General features: G+C 49.6%; 2 protein-coding genes across 10 annotated transcripts in view; one reads left to right on the top strand and one right to left on the bottom strand.

Annotated features, from left to right (window-relative positions):
- PTPN1 (protein tyrosine phosphatase non-receptor type 1) overlaps nt 1-10,677 on the top strand; it is a 31,655-nt gene extending 20,978 nt beyond the window's left edge. For both annotated transcript variants that reach the window (XM_053993209.1, XM_053993210.1), the window contains exons 2-9: nt 346-436; nt 2,016-2,116; nt 3,350-3,448; nt 4,849-4,986; nt 5,423-5,632; nt 6,016-6,177; nt 6,789-7,024; nt 7,513-10,677. In XM_053993209.1, the coding sequence (XP_053849184.1) occupies nt 346-436; nt 2,016-2,116; nt 3,350-3,448; nt 4,849-4,986; nt 5,423-5,632; nt 6,016-6,177; nt 6,789-7,024; nt 7,513-7,717 (1,242 nt within the window). In that variant the 3' untranslated portion in view covers nt 7,718-10,677. The remainder of the gene's footprint in view (nt 1-345; nt 437-2,015; nt 2,117-3,349; nt 3,449-4,848; nt 4,987-5,422; nt 5,633-6,015; nt 6,178-6,788; nt 7,025-7,512) is intronic.
- Nucleotides 10,678-11,168: 491 nt separating this feature from the next.
- Nucleotides 11,169-22,240, bottom strand: part of RIPOR3 (RIPOR family member 3) — a 41,998-nt gene continuing 30,926 nt past the window's right edge. For 7 of the 8 annotated variants that reach the window (XM_053993199.1, XM_053993195.1, XM_053993196.1 and 4 more), the window contains 11 exons: nt 20,131-20,260; nt 19,174-19,758; nt 18,103-18,239; nt 17,714-17,846; nt 17,162-17,270; nt 15,906-16,070; nt 15,593-15,751; nt 14,667-14,869; nt 13,822-13,905; nt 12,905-12,995; nt 11,169-12,126 (listed from right to left, as the gene is read on the bottom strand). In XM_053993199.1, coding sequence (XP_053849174.1) covers nt 12,029-12,126; nt 12,905-12,995; nt 13,822-13,905; nt 14,667-14,869; nt 15,593-15,751; nt 15,906-16,070; nt 17,162-17,270; nt 17,714-17,846; nt 18,103-18,239; nt 19,174-19,758; nt 20,131-20,260 — 1,894 coding nt within the window. In that variant the 3' untranslated portion in view covers nt 11,169-12,028. Of the gene's footprint in view, nt 12,127-12,904; nt 12,996-13,821; nt 13,906-14,666; nt 14,870-14,978; nt 15,066-15,592; nt 15,752-15,905; nt 16,071-17,161; nt 17,271-17,713; nt 17,847-18,102; nt 18,240-19,173; nt 19,759-20,130; nt 20,261-22,240 lie in introns of those variants that run through there. The other variant, XM_053993202.1, reaches the window with a different exon arrangement.

Here is a 22,240-nt window from a genome sequence, read left to right as displayed (position 1 = left end):
CACAAGCAGGGTTGATATTTTCACTGATGCTGCAAACAAGGGCTTAAAGCAGTTTATGTGAAAGTGCTTTGGGGCAGAGACCCTGCTCCTTCAGGAGCTGAAAGGCATCATGTCTGGTGAATGTTGTGCTACTTTATTATGCAAACTAATAATATTTTAATAAATAATGTTAGTGTTGTGTTCTGAGACATTTAAACTCGATCCTTAATATGAGGCCTGAAGTGCTTTCTGTCCAGAATTTCCTCACATGAAGATGTGAAGTCAAATGGGTATTTGTCTTAAAATAGCTAGTGGTATGAAATTAGATGGATTCATACATAACAGGGTGGGTTTTTTTTGTTTCAGGACATCAGGCATGAAGCCAGTGATTTTCCATGTAAAGTGGCCAAACATCCCAGAAACAAAAATAGAAATAGGTACAGAGATGTCAGCCCCTGTAAGTACACTTTCTTTTCCATTGTTTGTAAGACTGTTGACCTCTAATGACTTCTCACAGCTAAATGTTCTTTGTAAGGACAAGATTCTGTTAGCTGGATAAGCACCCAAGACAACTCCTTTTGATTATATTTATTTATTTGTCAGACTGGTGTCACAGGATGCTTTTATATCCACAGGGTTATACAGGAGCAGCACACAGTAGGGTCTGTATTTGTGGGCAGAAATCGGAAGAGAGAAACTTGCTTTACCTTTGAGTTCTTCTGCTAGAGAAGAATGGTGGCTGCAGCAGCATTTCTAAAGTTGCAGGGGGGGTTTCTGTGCAGCTCTCACCCAGCAGAGCCTCCTGCCAGGCAGCACAGGTGGCAGCGTGCCCCTCCTGGGAGCTGGGAGCAGTGTGGCACAGAACTCTGCCAGAGATAAAGCTCAGCTCCTTGCAGCACAGAAGGAGCACAGGGGATGCTCCCAGGCCACAGCTGGGTTTTTGAAGTCCTGTGCTGGGGGAAATGCACCTCTGAGCAGGGGTGCTGTGCAAGCACAGCTCACTGAGCTGCTGCAGCCTGGCTCTCCTGCTGTCATCGCAGGGACAGGCACTGGGACAGTCCCACTGCCACCTGCCCACACCTGGCATCCAGGGCCTTGGGCTGCAGTCACACGGGCACGAGTGATGCTCCGTGGGGCTGGTCAGAAATAATATGTGATGTGTCTGACAGTGCAGGGAGCTCCCAGGAGGTCTCTGAGCAGCCTTCCCTGCACAGGACAGTGCCAGTGCTGGGCCACGTGTCCCCTCAGGGTGCAGCACCCCTGAGCTCAGGCCCTGACCCAGGACGGGTGTCCAGCTGCTGTCCCAGCCCAGAGTGCTGCTCTGTGGCACGGAGCTTCTGGCTTGGTGCTTAAAAGCTCCTGAAGCCTTTGGGGCAGTTAACCAGAACAGTAATGCTGCACATAGTTTGCTTTGCTAAGCAGTTCTAATATTTGAGGATGTGAGTAACAAATTCCTTCTTGCCTTTAGATAATCCTGTTCCCAGTCTGTTTGCTTTCTTGCAAAATGTGGGAACCCCTGTGTGTATTGAGTTTTTTCAGTTGGTGGTTTGGTTTCTTTAGTCCCAAGTTGAGCAAGTGACTAACAAAAGAGCAAATAATTTACATTTGCTGTATTTCTTTAATTTTGATCCTTTTTTTTTGTACATGAAAGGGTGGTCAGGTTGGGAACAGTAGCTAAATACCTATAAGAATAAAAGGTCTCTATCCTGTTTGCCCAATATATGTTTAGACAAACCTTTAACAACCTTGAACAAGCTGTATTTGCATGTTTAAGCTGAAAAGATAAGCAATCGTGTAATTGGATTTAATTAAAACCAGCAACTTGATAACTGTATGGATAGGTCAGTGTGATCTGGTTTGCAGATTGCAGTGGGGATTATTTCAGATGCCAAGGCCTCACTCTTGCAGGGTGTTCTTGGGAGGTGAAGTGTGGGCTGTGCTCAGCTCTGCTGAGCTGTTCAGCTCACCTGATGAGGACGTGCCTGGACTGTGCTGTGTCCATGTTCATTAACCTCTGCTTTCTAATTGTGCTGCAGTTGATCACAGTCGAATTAAGCTGAACCAAGGTGACAATGACTATATCAATGCTAGTTTGATAAAAATGGAAGAGGCCCAAAGGAGCTACATCCTTACCCAGGTAATTGCTGGCAGTGGATAATTAAAATCTTATGGTGGCTGGAGTTGTTTTTCATGGATTTTCTGTTTGTTTTCTTTATTGTAAAGCTACTTAAGTGCATACAAACATCTGTGTGTGTATAAAAGTCGCTGCTTTTCCCTGAACCTGCTGATTCCACACCTATCTGTATAGCAAATTTAAAAGTACCCACATGCCCTGTTGTCTTATTCTGAGAGCCAGCAACCGTGCCAGGCTTCTTGTTTGTGCTAAATGTTCAGTTCCCCAGAGACTGTCCTGATCTCTAATCTTGGCTCTTTTTTTACCCCTTCCTCCCACACTTTAGATAAAGGTAGACTGGGATTAATATTTTCAAGTGACAGCTCTTCCTTCCTGTTTCTAAAGAATAGAGATAAATCTTCTCAGGAAGAAATGGGCAGAGCAGTGTGCAGTGTAAAAATGGTTCTTTGAACACAGCCCTTACTGCCCTTACTCAGGACAGGGGGTTGATCACAGGGGTGAACTCTGTGGGGAATAGTCAAATGTGCAGCTGACTGATACTGGTTACAGTCCTGATCCACATTTAATGGCATTGGATGGCTTTATTTAAATCCTGTCATTCTTCCTGAGGACCTGCTCTTCTGTGTGAGCACAGGAGTGGATCAAACCCAAACTTCAGAGTAGAAAATAGCAAAGGAACATAGCAGAAGTAGGAAATTATAAGGAAATCTACTTTGGGAATAGATAGCCTTTAAAAGAAGTCACTATTTCAATCAGTCCCAAAGCAAATCTGTGAAGATTCTGGAAAACCATATAATTTGTGACTGATTTTGCATCCTTTCATTCGTTTGGATGTTTCAGTAAGTAATTTTGAAGTATCATGAATAAGGATGAGGGATTGCAGAGCAGTTTGACACAGATGTTATTTTTGCTTTTAGTCAGTGGGGTTTATTTCCCCATGACCTTTGTATATCTTTCCTGAGAAAGTGCAGCATTTTTCACTCCCAATTCTGTTCTCACAAATGAGATTGTGTCTCTCTTCCTCTTATGTATGGGGGGGAAAGATTAACCTGCTTTCATGGGTAAATTCATAGCATGGAACTTAAAGCTGTCTCACTGCATTTTTTTACAGTTTTAAATGAGAAGTTGCTTGTTACTTGTTTAAATCTATTGCCTTGTGCAGGGACTGTTGCTGGGGAAGAATGCACTGACATTTACAGAAAATAATGCTTATTTCTGGGGATTCTGTCTCTGCAGGGACCTTTGCCAAATACTTGTGGCCACTTTTGGGAGATGGTTTGGGAACAGAAAAGCCGTGGTGTTGTCATGTTGAACAGAGTGATGGAAAAGGGATCCGTAAGTACTCACCCAGTTCTAGCTATGTGTTCATCACATTTATGGTTTTCTGTAATAAAAAACCCAAGTAAAACCAACCCAAAGAATGGGATGGGATGACTGCAAGTAGCTTTGTCTAAGAAATTGTACCTGGAATTGAATACTTGGTGAACTGATCTCACTGCAGTCAGAAAATCACTCAGTTTGTAATAGTAGGGCCTAATTTCTCATGAATTTGGATGAAAAAAAAGATAAACACACCATAGCTCCACACAAATGGAAGTCTCTGCTGCTAACCAGGGGGTCTGGAGTTGTTCTCAGTGTGCACAGATTGCACCTCTCAGGGCTCTGCAGTGTGAAGTGGCTTTGCAGTAGAGGGAGAAGCTCTGGGGCTCCAGGTTTCCATCAATAAAGTATAACCATGTATAAAGACTTGGTGAGTGTATCGGGTACCACCAGTGATAACTGGGTGCTTTTGCATCATCAGGAAAACATTCCCAATAATCAGGAAAATTCTTGGGCAGTGAGCTGTGTTTCAATAAACTGCAGTGTGGATTTTTCAGTGTTTTGCTGGGTTATGTGCTACAAGTGAAATTTAATCTTCAAAAGAGATGCAGTAACCAAATTTTTCAATAGTTTCTTCCTTTCCAACCATTCCTGCTCCCTCTCTAGTTTTGAACAAAACAAATTACTGTGATCCCTTAGGGCAGTGCTTACACTCCTCAGCAAACAGCAGTGGGAGACTTAGAGTGGAGCACAACAAAATATTGTTTGCAGACACATTTGTGGAGAAATTAGACACAAAGGCAATTGCTATAACTTTTACAAATCCAGATAAAAAGTACAGAGAATTATAACTGCATTCTACACCCTGATAAACAAGAGGATGTATTTTCAAAATAAACTAGAATTAGTTGGAGCAGAACCACTGTTAGTCTACGTATGAAGAAAATGCTGAAGGGGTTTTCTGTTTATTAAAATGCTGTCCAAAATCATCTTAGTCTTGAGCCTGCTGTTGGTTTAGCATTGTTCTTCCACTTTTGCTTTGGCCACGTGGTTTGCCCTTTAACAGAAGAGGCCTGAGCCATGTGCAGAGCCTCGGAGAGGGGAGGGTCAGGGGCTGATCCCGAGCCCAGGGAGAGGAGCAGGAGGAGGCCAATTCTCCCAGGCACAGGATCCCCACATTCCAACGTCAGAAGCTTGGGAGCAGACTTTCCTCTTCTTGCTGCTGATGAGTATTTTAATTCCAGGTTTTTCCTGCACACTTGAAAATGTGCTGCTTTCCTATTTGGTTGGCTCATTAAGGTCCCTGGCATGCAGCAGTCTCTGCAGAGCTCATCTCTCTGGGAGACCTTAATAAGAAAATTGCAGTTCAGTCAGAAGTGGGTAATGACATTTATGTGTCTCCTGCTTGGTTTTAGGTAAAGTGTGCACAGTACTGGCCACGGAAGGAAGAGAAAGAAATGTTTTTTGAAGATACAAACTTGAAACTAACATTGATATCTGAAGATATCAAATCCTACTACACAGTACGACAGCTGGAATTGGAAAACCTGGCCGTGAGTACCAGATCTCATCCAGTCCTGTTCTCCTTGGGGTGAAATTCATCTCCTCACCAACAAGGGCTTGAAATTGGTTGTCATGAATTGCCCTGGATTTGATAATCCTGCATGAGATGTTGTGGAAATGAAACTCCTGGGTATTTATGGGGGACCCTCCAGGCAGTTTCATGTCTCAGCCATACCCAGAGTGACACAAGCTTTTGAACTGTACTGAAATAACTGAACTAGAAGTAAATTTACTCACCCAATTCCCTTTACTCCCAGTGGAGACCTTCACAACGAGGAACCATTACTTGTAATTAGTTTCTTGGCTGTGCAGCTCTAAAAGCTCCCTCAGACTGGTGAAACTTTGTCCTCACAATTTAGTCAGCTATTCCCAGTCCCTCTGCCTGGTGTACCCAAGCTAAAGAGTTCCCAAACCCTGTTTCTGCAGACCCAGGAAACTCGGGAGATTCTGCACTTTCACTACACCACCTGGCCCGACTTCGGGGTCCCGGAGTCGCCGGCGTCGTTCCTGAATTTCCTGTTCAAGGTGCGGGAGTCGGGCTCGCTGAGCCCCGGGCACGGCCCGGTCGTGGTGCACTGCAGCGCCGGCATCGGGAGGTCGGGCACCTTCTGCCTGGTGGACACGTGTCTGCTGCTGGTAAGGGCCTCTGCTGCAGGGCCACCTGCTCTCAGGAGCTGGGGCAGCGCTGGGGAGGGCTCCCTGTGTCTGCCCTTGGTGTACTCCGCTGTTCCAGGAGTGTATTCCAAGGCTGGTCTCGTTCCTAAGTGACCATTTTGAGTCTGGGGATGGGAAGTCTCCAGCTTTCAGAGTGATTCATGAAGACAGGCTTTGCCTTCAGGGAAAGCAGCATATTTGAGGCCCTCGGTGTTTGTGGAGACCCAGTAACGAGCTGCTGATGCCAGTTGTGTGTGAGATTGTTCATGCTGTAGTGTGGAGGGTGGTATGAAGGCCCTACCACAAAATGAGTCACTGCAGTGAACCTCATCAGAGCAGAAAACGTTTCTCATTTTTATCCGCAGATGGACAAACGGAAAGATCCTTCTTCCGTGGACGTCAAGCAGGTTCTCCTGGAAATGAGGAAGTACAGGATGGGGCTCATCCAGACTGCAGACCAGCTCCGGTTCTCCTACTTAGCTGTTATTGAAGGGGCAAAATTCATCATGGGAGATGCTTCAGTGCAAGTGAGTGCTCCTGGCAGCTCCAGAGAACTGCAGCAAGTGGGTGGGAGGAACAGGATGGAAGGAAGCTTCAAATTTGGTGCTTGCTTCAGCTTCAGTACATGTTTATATGATGGGGTTTTTGGGTACAGTGCTTTACAATCTGTCACGACCTAAAGTGCTGTATTTTATTTATTTCCAAAATACCTGTTATGTAGCAGGTGCCTCCTGTGCTTTCCTGCACAGTGACTGGGGTGGAGCTGCTGCATCAGCCTCCCCTGGCATTTCAGACAGTACAAGTTTTCTAATATGCCTGAAGTTTAAGTGTCATGATTAAATTCATCAGGGTTTTTTATGGTAAGCGGAACTCTAGCAAAATAGATTTTATTTTGTGCTTAAAGTTTTTAGAAGCAGATTGGAATTTCTCGCTTACATGGCCAGTATGTTTTGTGTAGTGGATGCAGCTTGGGCTTGGAATTCTTGTGTCTGGTTTTTCTGTCTTTTTTTTCAATGCAAATGAAGAGCCACTGTAAGAGTTAATTAAAAGGTAGAGTATAAAGATTCTGCCATGGTAAAGTTTAAAGTTGGAGCAGCTTAAAAGAGAAAAGCTTAACAGGGTTTGTCCTTCCCTGAAGGAGCAGTGGAAAGAGCTCTCCAACGAAGACCTGGAGCCACCCCCTGAACACACCCCCCCACCTCCCAGGCCCCCGAAGAGAACCTCAGAGATGCACAACGGGAGGATGCACGAGCACCCCGAGGTCCTGCCCAGGCCCCAGGCAGGGGAGGAGCAGCTCAGGTGCTCGGTCAGAGGCGTGGAGGAGGCGGCTCCGGACGGCAGGGCCCGCTCAGCTGCGGCCCCCGGCACAGACAGGTAAAGCCTCACTGCCTGCCCCTGCAGACAGAGCCACGGGCAGCGAGTGACAGAGGGGAGGAGATGCTCAGTTCCACCTTGAGATGCTCTTTGGGAGTCAGGGCTGAACGAGCAGCCACATCCATCCCTTTCTGGCTTTCTGGGCAGGTGCCTGAGTTTAGAACTTTGGTGTTCCCCTGACCCAGCTGTGGGTGTGAGCTGGGTTCGTTCACTGCCTGTCTTGGTGCAGATTTGTGATGAGCAGTGAAAGCAGGTGGTGGTTAAAGCTCATTCTTTAAAGGGCACAGAATCCTCCCAAGCTCTTCCTAAACCTCTGTTGAGCAGCCAGATGTGTCCTAAGTGGAGACAGGCTGTGCTTTGGTGGCTGCTGCAGCTCCAAGAGCTTTCCAGCTCTGTGGTGTTCCCTGCCCTTGGAGCATGGCTTCTCTCTCCATGGCCAGTCCAGCATGGAATATTCATTCCCTGAATGTCCCTCCCTCTGCCCTCAGCACTAGTCACGACACTGAAGCCCGGAGGAGAACTGTTGGGGAGAACCCGCGGCTCTCGCCCCGCAAGGAGGAGTCCGTGAAGGAGAGCTCGGAGGAGGAGGATGAGAACGTGGTGGCGACTTGGAAGCCCTTCCTAGTGAATATCTGCATGTTCACCTTCCTCACGGCAGGAGCTTATCTCTGCTACAGGGTGTGTTTCCATTGACCCTGGGCCGGAGCTGCCGCGGGAGCGCCGCTCCCGGCTCGCGCTCAGCTCCTCGGAGCCCCTCGAGGCAGGGCAGCCTTGGCTCACAGCAGGTAGATTTAGGGGGAAAGGCCAGAACTTTGGGTAGGGCTTCATGAGAGAATTGATGCACTAGGGTTTTATCCAGCCCTGTGGTCCCAAGAACATAATATTGTAATCTCAGGGCCTTGAAATATTCAGGAGTAAGCAGAGAAAATGCCAAATAGTCTGTTTTCCTTTTTTGTTTTTTTTGTTTTTTTTTTAAACTAAATAATAGAATTACAACACATTGTTGTTTTTAGCCTTTTTTAAAAAGCCAGTTCATTTTCTTTTGTTTCAGAAAAACTAGGCACAAGTGAAACTTGCTTGTACTCTCCAAGTGTTGTAACCAAATACATGACTTACATTGACAAGTTCCCAAAAAAAGAAAAAGAAACCCACATACCTGAAGAATGTAAACTTTTGGAAGGGGAGGTGTGTTTGTGGTTGGTTTTTGGTTGGTTTTTTGTCTTTTTTTAAATTTGCTTCATCTTTAAAGACTGAGTTGTGGGCAGTGCCTGTGGTATTGATATATTTAATCTTGGCATAACTGTTCTTAAAGAGCTGATTGTTTTACTTGTGTTGATAGAACCAGGCTTCTGCATTTGCTCAGGGTATCCCAACACGTCCAGCTCTTTGATTTTTTTCTTTTTTTTTTTTTTCCTTTACTAAGTGTATCTCCTCATTGACTTTTGTTGCACTCTACTTGCACATATGCCTCTTTACATTGCACCATCCTTTCTAAAGCTGTTTTTACTTTTATATTCTGGGCTGGGAGAGGTCGAGGGGAGGGAGAGAAACAGGAAAGGGAAATTCAACCAAACCATGTCCACCAGCAGTGGGGCCGTGCCCGTGGCCCGTGGAAGGACCAGTCCTTAAACCTCAGCATTTGGAATGTAAAATGCAGTTTCACTCTGCACTGCTCCCCCGGGCCCAGCGCGGCCCCGAGCAGGGAAGCGCTGGGAGAGCCGGGGCAGTCCCTGCTGGGGCAGCTCCCTTGGCCAGGAGCAGGCCAGCAGGAGCCGTGCTGGGCTCGGGGCAGCCCCGGGGCTGAGGAGGGCAGCGCTGGCGTGTCCTGCTTTGCTGGAAGCACAGATCCCAGTCCCGGCTCCGGCAGCCGCGGCTCGGCCCCGCGGGGTCCCACAGCAGCCAGGGCTCGGGGGCTGAAGTGCTGCTAAGGAGGGGTGGGGGGTGTGGGGAGGACTGGCACTGGAAGGCAGCACTGCACCAAGCAGCCAGCGCTGTTCCTCGGGGTGATACCAAATGATTAACAGTTTCAGCAGTAATAGCAGAGATTTCTTTGCTTGTGTCGTGGTGCAGAGGACAGGAGCAAAGTCACTCCTGGGAGCTGTAGTGATGGAACTGCCCCATGACAGCTGATCTGCAGCAGTGTTACTGATTTGTTTTATTTCTAAAGTCTTTCTAGATTTATAGCACTTAGCCACCCTCAGTGCAGCCCTCGCTGTGGAGGAGCCCCTCCACTCCGTATTTATTTTTGCCAAGCTGGCTGTAGGTGTAGCTCTTCCTTCAGTGGGTGAGTAGGTGAAGGGGTGGGTGGGGGTGGGAGTTACTTCTATTCTGTGTTTTGTTAAGCTTGCATCAAGGGCTTTTCAAGAGTACAATAATAAATCCTCAGGTAGTACTGGGAATCAATCCTTTACCTGTGAGACTGTTGGTCAGACCAGTACTTGAAAGGAGGAATGTTGTAATCAGTCAATATTTAGTTATATTATTGGAAACAGGAAAAAAATGAGTATAGAAAAATGGTAATATATAATGGCTCATCTGTGTATTTAAGATACATTCTGTGATTGCTTTGTCCCCACTGTTCTCTGCAGCGTGGGCAGGACCCTGCCCTGAGGCACCATTTGTACCCCTTTGTATTAAAGTGCATGTGAAGTCTGCGGTGTCCCGATGAAACACCACGTGCTTGAAAGGTGACAGAACTTATATTCCTGCTTCCTGATGTGCCCAAATGATATTTGCATGACCTGATCCTTGTGGCTGTGGTTCAGAGGGTGTTGCTGGGTCTCTCTGTTCAGCACTGGACCGATTGGTGTTTATCAGAGCCCGTGTACTCGCCTAATCCTTGGCATGACTTCCCGTGGGATCCCGTGTGCTCCGTGTGCCCGGTGGTAGCATGTTCCTTTCAGCTGAGTGAGTGTAGTACAGACATTCCAGAGAGCTCAGGCAGCCCTTCCACACCTCCCCTGGCCCTGGGACACCTGGGGAAAGAAACAAACCAAACCCACCTCTGGCCACCTTCCCAAGAGGGAATATTTTAAATCCTAGGTATGGCAGGAAAAGAAAGGATACGGAGTTAGTCAGTTGCAAATGATTCTACCCAGACAAAGTTCCTGCAGATGACAGAAGAGCTTTGAGCATCCTCTTGGTGCCCGTTTCTTTCCTGTGTTCAGGCCCAGCTGTGACCCTGTCTGGGACACAGTGACTGTGCCCAGAGCCCAGGGAGGTGTGGGCAGGGCTGGGAGTGCTGAGCTCTGCCCATTTTGTTTGCTGTCCTGTACTGTCTGTGGTAGTTGGGGGGTGTATATACCGTAGCACAGTGGGGTGTTGGGTAACCTGTTCTTGGAAATGGACAAACATCCATGTTAGACTCGTTAGAAAGTTAGTGAGCTGCTCTGCTATCTGCCTTAAGCAAATATTTACTCATCAGGTCTTTCTTTTTTACAGATTGCCATAGAATAAACTTTTGTAAAAAAATATGTAAAAACTCAACAAAAAAGCTGAATGTTTTGGTATAATACAGTTTCAGGTATCTTGTCTTTTGTGTAAGCCGCTGCTGGGCCTCCCAGGTTAGAGTACAACTGTACAGTTTTTCAATCTCCCATACAAGTTTTCAGTTCTCATTTTAGTTGTAACAATAAAACTCTTTTTTTAAAGAACTCACTTGAATGTGTCACTGCTTCTGGGCTGGATCCATGGGCTCCTGCTTGACCCACGTGCACATGAGGGCTGGCAGGGGGCAGGTTTGTAGAGTAAAGGGATTTAAATGTAGCTGTAAGAACTTCCTGGAGGCAGAGCTCCAGTGAAAAGAGTAGAGGATCCCCATCTCTCCCTGCCACCTCCATTTCCCTCTTCTGATCTTTCACGTTGAACAGCTAAATTTTAAGGGTAAGAAGTGCAGGAACTCAAGCACCCTGGTGGTTTTCTGCAGGAGCTGAGATGGGGCAGGAGCTGATGCTGACCCTGTTTGCAGCTGCACATCCTGGTGTTTGAATCCCAGTACTTACCTTGGGTTTATATTTTTAAGGAAACCTACAACTGGAGGAGAAAGTTCACCAAAGTGGAACAGGACAGGGCAGATCAGGGGGTTTAGTGTCTCTTACCTGTCCCCAGGGCTGCAAGCACAGCAGTAGGAAACACTCCCAGGAACTTGTCTCAAATGGTTTATTAGAACTTTAGAAAACAGTATGAAATCCAACAAATAAATACCAAATAGAAAAGTTTTATGTGTATATATATATATATAAATATGTACACACAATCCCAACCCCCTTTCAAGTATTGCACCTGAAGCCAGGCTGCTCCCCATCCCCTGCCAGCCAGGGCTGGGGGATGAGCCCAGCCAGGGCTGGATGAGGAGGAGAAGTCTTGGTCTATGACTAAATTCAGAATTTTAAAAAAACAAACCTGTCCCTCCCTCAGTCAGACCTGCACATGGCAAATCCCCTGCAGCTGAGCACACAGCTCTTACAGAGCCTGTCAGGCCCTGCTGGCCCTGGCCTGAGCTGCAACAATCACAAAGTGACTTAGGGAGTACCAGGTTTTCCTTCTGCAGCTGAATTGCCCAAGCAAAGGAAACCACCAAGCAGTGGTGCTGGATTTGTTCTACTGACAGGGCAGCTGGTCTGGGAGAGTGAGCATTTCTCTCCTTGGAGAATGCCAAATTAATAAATCACTTCCTGGGAAAATAGATCATATTGGACAGAGTTGGAGCAGGGGCAGCTAATTCCAGCAAGATGGAGATTTGAACTCCAGTTAAGACCTGGATCCACATTCTGAGAGATCCCAGTTTTCATTTGTCCAGCACTTGGTATTTCATCATGTGCTGAGAGACTGAGAAAATGCATTCCAGGCTGCGTCATGGAGATGACAAACTGTCCCCTTTGGAACTAAACCTGGGGCAGGAGATAGCAGGGACAGGACAGAACAGAAGGAAGCCAGACAAAACCAAACCCTCAGGTACCCGTGTGGCTGTGAGGACAACGGGATCCAGCTCCTCACATTCCACTACTAAAACACTGTGATTTCAATCTCGGCCTCCTGAGCTGTTTCTCTCAGCTCACAGCAGATCCTGTCCATCTTCTCAAAGGCCTGTCGGCCCCGTTCCCCTGTGGAGAGAGAGAACAGCCCCTGCTGAGGGACAGGCAGAGCACCCTGAGCAACGTGGCCCTCTGGGGACACTCCTGTCACAGCCTTGCTCGGGAGGAAGGACTCAAGAGTGACAAACACATCCCTCAGGGAACAGTTTTCCAGAACCTGCTGGAAGCCACCGTGGAAAATCAGGCCTCCTGCAATGATTTCCATGTGTAACAGTGTGGAGCATCACTAGAAAAGCCTGTCTCATGTGAGCCTGAGTGTTCTGTGGGGCAAGGCTGGAGATGCTCAGAACTAAACCTGGCTCAAAGTGGGGTCTGGAAGAACAGAACAGGGAAGTGGTTGTCTCCTGCATGACCTGGCCATGCTCTGGCAGCATTCCAGCTGTTGAGCCCCCAGGAAAAGCACAAATGCTGGGCAGTAGGAGGTGGGGAGCACTGACATTTTATCAGGTCCCCTCCACTGTCAATCACTTGTCACTTGGATTCCAGTGAAGTAACAAGTAATGAACCAGCATAAAACTGTCAGTCCTTATCTGCAACCTTTTCAAAAGGTTCAGTGGTTCCTAAAGCACTTAATCCTTCAGGATCCCCTTAGACTGGTTCTATAAGCTTGATCAGGGGCCCTTGGCTGTTATGTGTGATGTAAAGTTTATCTTCATGGTATGAAACAGCTGTTCATTAAATATTTCCGTTGTCCTGGATGTGTTCAGGCTGAACTTGAGGCCCTCCTGGCCCTACACTATTTCACATCCCTCTTTCAGTCCATTTTAAAGCTGTACAGAAGCCTTACCAAAGGACAGTGTGGTTTCCCTGGCTGCATTCCTGACTTCCTCTGTTTCAGACTGGCACAGGTGGGCAACCTGCTCAATGCTCTCCACAGCCTGTTGGAAAAAAGAAGAATTTGCCTAAGCAGCTTTTCAGCAGTTTGGTGGACATTTTCTACAAAGCAAACACAGAAACAAACTCCCATCTCCTCTGACACCCAAATTCCACCAGGACCTTTCTCTCCCCCAACATACTGGGTTACAGTTACATTTCCTGATATGATCTCACCTCTGTTGCCTTCTCTCCTGTTTTAGGGCATCAGAAAGTGTAAAAGTTCCAGGGTACAGGTCACAGTTGTGGGACCATTAAATCAGTACCACCCAACAAGGACCTTCTGAAGGACTGAAAGGGTTAATCTTTGCAAATTGACCCTGATTTGCTATTGTGTGAGTACCTGTCTGCAGACATTGGTTCACTATTTGTGTGCAAACCCATTCCAGCAGCTTAGAGCTCTTGGGAAAGTTTAAATCTGTGCTGTTGTAACAGCAATGCAAATATGACTTTTGTTTTCTGACTTTAATCAGCTATTGTCAAAAATATCCCCTGATTTAACTCCAGTTTTCTACAGTTAAATGTTTAGAACTGACTGATACAGAAATGTTGCTGGTTTATCCTCGTGCTGGATGTCCCCAGCCAGACCAGTCCTTCACCACTGAGCATCACAGGAGATCCCACATCCCTGGTGCTGTGCCTGGCAGATCAGACACTCCCAGCTGCCCTCAGCTCCCTCTCCTGCTGCCCTGGCAATAATGGCATTAACAGTTTGGAACCGTGGCAGCCAAAGTTGGGCAGTTCCCGGTTGCGGTAACCCCTCCCCGCTAAACCCAGCCCGACACGCTTTGAGCCCGGCCTTGGGGCAGAGCAGCGGAGCCCAGCGCTCACCCTGAGGTTCTTCAGAGCCAGACACGCAGCCTGCTGCAGCCTCGCGTCACAGCCCGATAAAACATCGCTGTAAAACAGGACAGCCTGGGCCGAAACAGAGCGGAACAAAAAAACGAAGTCGGAAGCGTCGTCAAGCAACCAAACCCGATCCAAGCGACAGGAGCGGGGTCACCCCGTGGCGTGAACCAAGGTGGAGAGCGCCGGAGCGCCGCTGCCTCTGGGGCTCGCTCCCGGCTGGAACGCGGCGAGGAAAGTGGCGCCGTCCCGGGGGATGCTCCCCGCTGTCCCCAAAGTCCTCGCTGTCCTCCCGCTCCCCGAGCTCCGCTCTGTCCCCGCATTCCCCAGTTTCCCTGCTGTCCCTCCGCATTCCCCGCTGTCCCCCCGCATTCCCCAGTTTCCCCGGTGTTCCTGCATTCCCCGCTGTCCCCCCGCATTCCCCGATTTCCCTGCTGTCCCCCCGCATTCCCCGCTGTCCCCCCGCATTCCCCGATTTCCCTGCTGTCCCCCCGCATTCCCCGCTGTCCCCCCGCATTCCCCAGTTTCTCCGGTGTCCCTGCATTCCCCAGTGTCCCCCCGCTATCCCCCCCGCATTCCCCGGTCTCCCCTCGCATTCCCCGCTGTCCCCCCGGTGTCCCCTCGCATTCCCCGCTGTCCCCCCGCATTCCCCAGTTTCCCCGCTGTCCCCCCGCTGTCCCCCCGCATTCCCCAGTTTCCCCGCTGTCCCCGCATTCCCCGCTGTCCCCCCGCATTCCCCAGTTTCCCCGCTGTCCCCGCATTCCCCGCTGTCCCCCCGCATTCCCCAGTTTCCCCGCTGTCCCCGCATTCCCCGCTGTCCCCGCTCTCACCCGGGCCCGGAGGCTGCCGCTGCCGCCGGCCCGGGCCAGGCAGGCCGTGGCCGCTTTGCCCACGCGGTGGTTCTCGTCCAGCTGCAGCAGCCCGAGCAGCCGCAGCGTCCGCGGCAGCGGCTGCAGCCGGCTCAGCCTCTTCCCCTTCAGCCTCTTCAGCGTCTTCAGCCTGCCGGGGCACTGCAGCTCCTCGATCAGCATCACTGCCGGGGAAGGACCGGGCTCGCTCACCGGAGGAAGCGCCTCGGCGAGGGCCACGAGCCCCGCCAGCCCGGTGCCCTCTCCCTGCCCGAGCGGGGCAGGACAGCCCGAGCGCAGCCTGCCTCCTCCCCTGCCGCTGCCCCTGTCCCCGGCCGGGACAGCAGAGCAGTGCTCAAGCTCGCAGCCCCTCCACGAGTCCTGCATCAGCACAAGCCCGAAGATGCAGCCAATAGCAGGACTATTTTTAAATAATTCTTTCCTAATACAGAGAAAGTTTTGGAGTACTTTCACATGTTGGACAAGACTCCACTGAGGCACTGGCTACCTCAGGCTACAGAATGCAGGTCAGTAACCTCTGCAATTTTATTGTTCTTTTCTGTCCAGCTACAGCAGTGAACCCAAGCCACAGACTGCGCTCAGTCCTTGGATCCAGCTGGAGGCTGCTCCTGACTCCGTGTCTGCTTTAGCTTTGGAATATCCCAGAACCTATTTTCAGGGCACTTAAGATAAGCCCATCCTTCACACGGGGTTTGTTTGCACATGCTCAGATACGGGAGTCAAGCATGCTTTTCCTGTTCTGATTAAAACTACATGGTCATAAGGGGAATAAAAATGGAAACAAGTTGTCAGTGCAAGGGCTGGGCTGTTTCCTGCTCTGGAGCTGTATCTTGAGCAGGAACCTGGAGGGCAGCAGCCCCGCAGGAGGAGCCAAGCACTGCCTTTACCTTCTTTAGCGAGTTTTGCCAGGTGTTTCTCCAGGCTGCCAATGTGGTGTCTCTCCAGGTAACGATAGAACTGGAACAGAGTAACTGCTTCCGTTTGGAAATGGGAGGAGGGGAGCAGCCCATCACAGGTGAGGATCTGCTCCAGCAGCCTCTGCAGCACTGCAGGGAGAAGGACAAGCACAGAACACAGGCTGGTTACGTGGAAGCTGCTGAAAGCAAGCGAGAGGTTTGGGTTTGGGGTTTTTAAATGCACAAGGACAATTTTCAGCACTGCACTGAAATGAAGGCAGCACGGCCTGGTGCTCACTGGTACCTGTCTCCAGGTGGCTGGGGTACTTCTCCTTCACTTTGAGCATCATTGTGTATTTCAGAGCATGACGGAACCTTTCTGCTGAGGTCACCAAGATGCTGCTGCCAGGCTCTGCAAGATCACTCCAGATTTTCAGATACTGCTTCTTCTTTTTAGTCTTCTGAATAACTGAAACCCAATATTTTAAAAAGTCAGCGAGCTCTAGCAGATTTGGGATTTTACATGAGAAATTAGGCAGCAGATGGCCCATCTGGACATGGGGCAGCACTAACTTGTATTTGCAGTAGAGATGGTTTTGTTAAAAACGGGACATTTGTCGCCCAAATGTTCACACCCTCAAGCACTGAGCTCCTCAACTGCCATCAGCAGCTCTTCTGCCTCTTACTGTTCCCTGTATCTCTGAGTCAGTGCCAGAAGAACATTCTGGAAGTGTAAGTGGCCGCCCTTCTGTCAGCCAAGGAGGTGCCACTGCCAAGGGGTTTTGGGATCCTGCCTCTGTTCCTTGCCCAGGGCAGAGCTCTGACCTCGGGGCTCTCTCAGACTCCTCACAAGAGCACGTGCAGCTCTTCAGGAACCCTGTGGTTCCTCATTTGGACCCTCCATCCCCCAGTTTTATCTCCAGACACTGAGCTCCTGCCTTTCAGACTCCCACACTTCCCCTGTCACACAGCCTTGCTCCAGGGAACAGTTTATTCTCACATCCTCCAGGATAAAATCTGGCAGCAAATGCTTCCAACTAAAATTTGCATTCTTGCTGCTGTATTTACCAGGAGGAGAACAAAAGCCTTCCAAGCCTCTCATTGTGCTTTATCATTTTGTCACATCCAACTGCCAATGGAAGAATTTAGTAGTGGGAAGACCTGAGATAAAATTCTGTGCCCACCAAACTGTTCTGGCAAGGGGGCACAGAATTTGGGCTGTTTGCTTACCAAGGAAAAGCACAGATATAGAAGAGGATTTTATTAAGGCTGCTCGGCTGCTCTTTGACTGCAAACTCCACCATCTACAACATCCATGTTTAAGATGTACCAGTTCAGCTACTCCTTCTCTAAGACCAACTTCTCCAATTTTTTTTTCTTCTATGTAGAAGAAAAAATGAACCAAAGAACGAGCCCTGGTTTTATGATGAGTTGGTTTAATGATGTCAGTGTTTGCAAGGAATTTAGAATGAAAGCCCTGGGTCTGGGGAGCCTCGAGCAGGCCCGTGAGGAGGGCAGCTGTCCCACCTCTGCATGCCCTGGGGTAAGGCAGGGACTCACTTTTCTCAACAGACAGATCCAGGACATCCCCCAGGACTCGCGTCTGCTCTGACACTTCTTCCAAAATGCTCTCCTGGACCACCTGGGCTATGTTTGGTGTCCTCAGTTTCTGAAATGCAACAGACATAACTCAGGAGCTGAAACAAGGGCAGGATCAAGCTCCAGATAAATGAGGATTTGTCCAACTTTTAAGACAGTGAGAAGCCCCCAGCTGCTCTCAGGAGGCCCCTTGCCCACCAGACAGCTGCTCCCTGTTGTAGCAGCTTTTCATTCATTAAAATGGCCCAAGCCAAGCCAAGCCTGTGTGTTTGCAGCCTGCTTTGGGCACAGAGCTATTGCTTAGAGCTTCAGCAAAACCCAGAGGCTGAGAAGAGGCAGCAGAGTTTTGTATGACACGTTCTGTTTGGACACACGTGTTCACTGCATTAATGCACCCAATTTCCATTCTGAGTCTCCCTGCTGTTATCAAACAAAGAAAACATATCAAGTTCTCCTGTAATCAGAATCAGCAATGGCAGGCAGTGCCCTGGAAACCCCCAGGCTGCTCTGTACCTGCAGGAGACCTTTGCACAGCCTCAGGTGTGTTATCAGCAGCACGTCTAGGTTGTCATCCCCAGTAGTTACATCCCGTGCTTCTGGCCTCGTGTCACAGCTCAGGGACTGGAGCACGTTGTCATTGTATGTGCTGGTGAGATGAGGGGAAAAGAGAGTCACAAGTCTCATCACTAAACAGAATTGAAATGGACAGTCTCAACAGGAGCTGCAAAAGAAACCAGGTGGCATTGAACAGAAACCAGCATTTTCTTTAGCTGCATTTATAACCCTCTCTAGAAACATGGGCAGGCATTTCTGTGCTGGATTTGACACCACAGCTGGTTCCCAGCCCAGTGAGGCTGTTGTGGGACCCCTTTGCCTGTCCCACGAGGTGCTGCAGCCCATACCTGACGCTGCCTGTCCTTATGCTCCCAAACAAGGACAGCTCATCAGCACTGCAGTCAGCGTTCAGGAAATCAAAACTCTCCAGCACTGTCTCCACCATCAAACTCTCCATAGAGGAATGTTTGTGAAGTGTCTTCAGCTGTTGATGAAATGGAAGCAGAAATATTGTTATTTGTAGTTTGCCAGCCGTTTTGCAGTGGTTCTTTGTTGGTTTTGAAATCATTCCTAATAATAAATCACTTTGCTTTTCTGATTTCATTTTTAACACATCAGGGAAGTCTGCTCTTGGTGCAGCTCTCTGACCCCAAAATGACATTGCTAGTTAAATTCAAAACATGTTTCAATATTTTAATCTCTGTGGATTCTTTATCCTTTCTCTCCATGGCTGCTAAGGCTGGTGAGAGTTGATATTCTCTGCATCCTCTGTCACTAACAGTTCTCACTCGTTCCCTGTTTCTGAGCTCAAACTGAGCAGCAGTTACCTCCCAGCACAGCACCCAAAAGCTTCATATCAATCCTGAATTTCATGGAGCCACTACCTTTGTCCCCCTTGGAAAGGCTGCTCTGAGGCTACTTGCTTTGGGTTTTAAATGCTGTTTTTCCGGGGGTTCCACAGGAGCAGGAGGCCAGGGCAGTTTTGCTATCATCAGCTCTTACTCCAGCCTGGATCCGTTCCTGCTCCCAGCCCTGCAGTCCAGCCCCTGGCTGCTCTGCTCCAGGACCTTTCCCCAAGGGAAGGAGCGTGCCCAGCCCCCGGCAGCCGGGCAGGAGCAGGGGGAGCTGCACGGAGCTGCTGCGGCCACCTCGAGCTGCAGCGAGCTCGAACACCACCGAAAGGTTCGAAGCCAGCCCAGGCACCGAGACCCAGACACAGCCCGGGCTCTGCTGCCTTTGCTCCGCCGGCTCCGGAGCCCCGGGGCCGCTCCGCGAGTCCCGCCCGACCTCTGGTGGCCAAAATCCCCCGCTGGGGCCGAGCCACGGCCGCGGAGCGACCCGAACCCAGCGCAGGGCACGGAGCTGACCCGGGACTAAGGCAGAGCCACACCGCCTGCCAGAGGGAAACCCCGCCGTACCTTCAGCTTATCCCTCAGACTCGAAACCTGGCACTCCAACTTCTCCAGCTGGGCTCGCCCCTCATCCCGCGATTTCAGCAAATTTAGCACTTCCTGCAGAGTCCTGTCTATTGACTTTGCACGCCCGTCTGGTCTGAGGTCGTTTGCAGCGTTCCAGCTTTTCTGGCTGATGTTTTCCTGCTCTGCCAGGCGGCGACCCCGGGCCTGGCCGAAGGAGTCTCTCCTGCCCTTGTGACGGGGGGGGAAACTGGAGGGGCTCCTTGGGAATCCATCCCCACATGGGGTCTTCTTCAGGATGTCCAGAGTGCTGTGGTCTGGGAGGGGATGCTGCAGCTCTTCTGCTCCAGTCTCTTGAATAATCACCAGAGGCAACATCCTGTGGTCCAGGGCTGGGGTTGTACTTCTGGATTCTGCCCCTTTCTGATCCTCAGAGCTGAACGAGTCTCCCTCGCTCGTCTCCGCGGGGTTGTGGGGCTTGTTCCTCCCAGGGACGTCGAAATCACAGGCAGCCAGGTAGCTCAGGATGCTGGGAGGCTGGGCTTCCTCCCCTCCTTCCCCTGGGCTCTGCCTCTGCTGCAAAACAGACTGCAAAGAGATCCCCAGGTGAGCCTGGAGACAGCTGGAAAGCCCAGGGTCCCACCTGGGAGAGGGGACTCTGCTTCCCTGGCTCCCAGCTGGATTCCCACCACAGACTAGTGCAGCAGACACCCACAGCCCTGCCATCCCAGCTGCTGAGCAGAGTTTTGTTGATGGTTTTTTAAAAATGTTTTACAAAATCTAAAATACAACTCAAAAGAAAAGGGGTTAAAAGAAAAATTTAACGAAGCCCCAAAATAAACTGCAAAGGTGCCAGAGTGCTGTTTTCACATTTCTGAGTGTGCTCCTGAACAGCCTGATCCAACCCAAAAGCCAAGCCCAGGTCTGTGCTTTGCCTTTTGCTCTCCCCCATGTACTCACCAGGTAATACCTCTCTCTGAAGCTGGGGGTGTTTGGGGGGGTCCAGTTGTACAAAGAGCTCTTCCTGCTACCCACAGAAAACTTGGCAGTGCTTCCAGGTGACAGAAACAGGCTCTCTGTGTCAAAGGGGCTGCAGCAGAAAAAGTGTCAGTGAGAGCAGAGAGCACAGAGGGGTTGGTAGGATTCGAACAGGGACATTTAGTCAGCAACACGCAGAATAAAACAAAACAGAAACTGCCTCTCTAGCCAGAATCTTTGATTGCTCCAGCAGAGAAAGACACAGGCAAAAAGGTTGTGGTTTGTACACGGATTTCTCAACAGCCTTTGACAGAAACCTGTGCCAGAGCCTTTGGAAGAGGAGCCCAGCGGGCCCAAAGGCAGGAGTGCTCTGTCCCCTGACAGCGGCGCTGGCCCAGGCACGGGCAGTGACACAGCCACAGAACCACAGAGGAAGGAAATGCAGCACATGTAATAAAGGAGAGCTGCCAGCTTCCCTCCTGCAGAGCACACACCACCTGGAAAAACCAATAAAAGCCCTCATTATCCTTCAGCTATTAATAAGCAATTCCTTTGGCTGGCAGGGGAAGCCTGTGCAGTGCTACTTGGCAGGGTCTGTGGTTCATACAGCCCGGGATGAGCCAGGTACAGCCCCAGAGGAATCTGGCTGTGGTCTGCAGGGTTTGTCAAGTGCTGCTCCAAAGACTTCCTAATTACCTACTCCGTCTCAGCCATTGCTTTCTCAACTCCTTTGCAAAGCAGTGTGCAAAGGAAACAAAAAATGAATGATCCCCTGGGATGCAGCTCAGCTAACCAGGAGACAGAAAACACATTTCAAGTTAAGTAAAGCAAGATTAGTTTCTATATGTGGGGTTTTTTTTTGTTTTTTTTTTTTTTTTTGTTGCCTACTGAGATGCCTTGTGGCACCAAAAGAAAGTCTTTTTTCCCACTTGAGTACTGGCATTTTGAAAAAAAGTGAATTGTTTGCAACAAAGCTGCAGCCTCAGTGACTGAATATAACAACCAAAGAGCAGGATAAAATCAGCTGAATTCAGCTGTACATTGCAGGAGATGCAAGTGAAAACGAGGACTAATCAATTGCAGGGAAATGAATTTCTGCTCTCTAGCAAAAGTTGAAAAGCAGAGTCCCAACCCCCTCTGGCGTGTCCAGTTGCACGGGGACAGTCCTGCAGAGCATCCTGCAGTGCAGCACTCTGCTCCTCCTGAGCACAGGGCATGCTCTGGCAGCTCCCCAGCCCAGGTGGATCGGCTGAACCAGGCAGTGCCACCCAGCTGGGCTCCATCAGCCCCGTTCCTCAGAGCCGCGGGAACAGCCATCTGCACTGACTCACGGGCAGAAATAAATCGGCTTTCTGACAGCAAGAGCCTTCCAGCCAGAGCCTGCTGTGTTTGCTAACGAAAGCAAATTACTCCTACCCATGGCATTCTTCACAGAAGTCACAGGGATCCATTCCTCAGACTTTTCATGTTTAGCTTTTAATACAGTGATGCAGTAATGCAAGATGACACTTCTAGGAGAGGAACAAGAACAAACAAAAGCTGCTTTGCCCCTTTGACAATTCCTAAAAGCCTCCAGCAAAATGCAGCTCTTCAGCTGGCTCCAGACAAGCACCAGCTCCTGGTCCTGCAGGAGTGACAGAGAGAGCAGAGCAGAGGGGGACAGCAAGAGTGGACTCTGCTCTGGAGCTTCTACTATCTCCTGGCTCTGAGCTCCTTGGGCACGATCCATCACCTCCCTCCACATTTGTCCAGCAAACAAACCCTCACTCTGGGACAGCTCCATGAATCCATCTCCCCCAGCACTCTGACACAGACAGAGCCCAGCAGGGAATATTCCAGGGAAAGCCAGAGAAGCCAGTCAGATGGAGTGGGCTTTCCCCAGACACAGGCTGCAGTCTGAGGCAATCCATGGCTGGGATCCCTCATGCAGCAGACTTTGCAAGCAGACTATTGTCTTTAATTGTCACTGGCTTTTCCTCAGTTTGTTTAGTCACTTCCTGAAATCATTGACATAAAACCTCTGCATAGGTAAAAACTATGCAGGAATGTCGTTGTTTAACCTTAAATTGTGGAGCAAGTACTTTGATGGGGG

The sequence above is a fragment of the Vidua macroura genome, chromosome 17 (assembly GCF_024509145.1).
Source record: "Vidua macroura isolate BioBank_ID:100142 chromosome 17, ASM2450914v1, whole genome shotgun sequence".
NCBI classification, from domain to species: Eukaryota; Metazoa; Chordata; class Aves; order Passeriformes; family Viduidae; genus Vidua; species Vidua macroura.
Note: the sequence above shows the minus strand (reverse complement) of the source record. Positions and strands in the feature narration are given on the sequence as shown.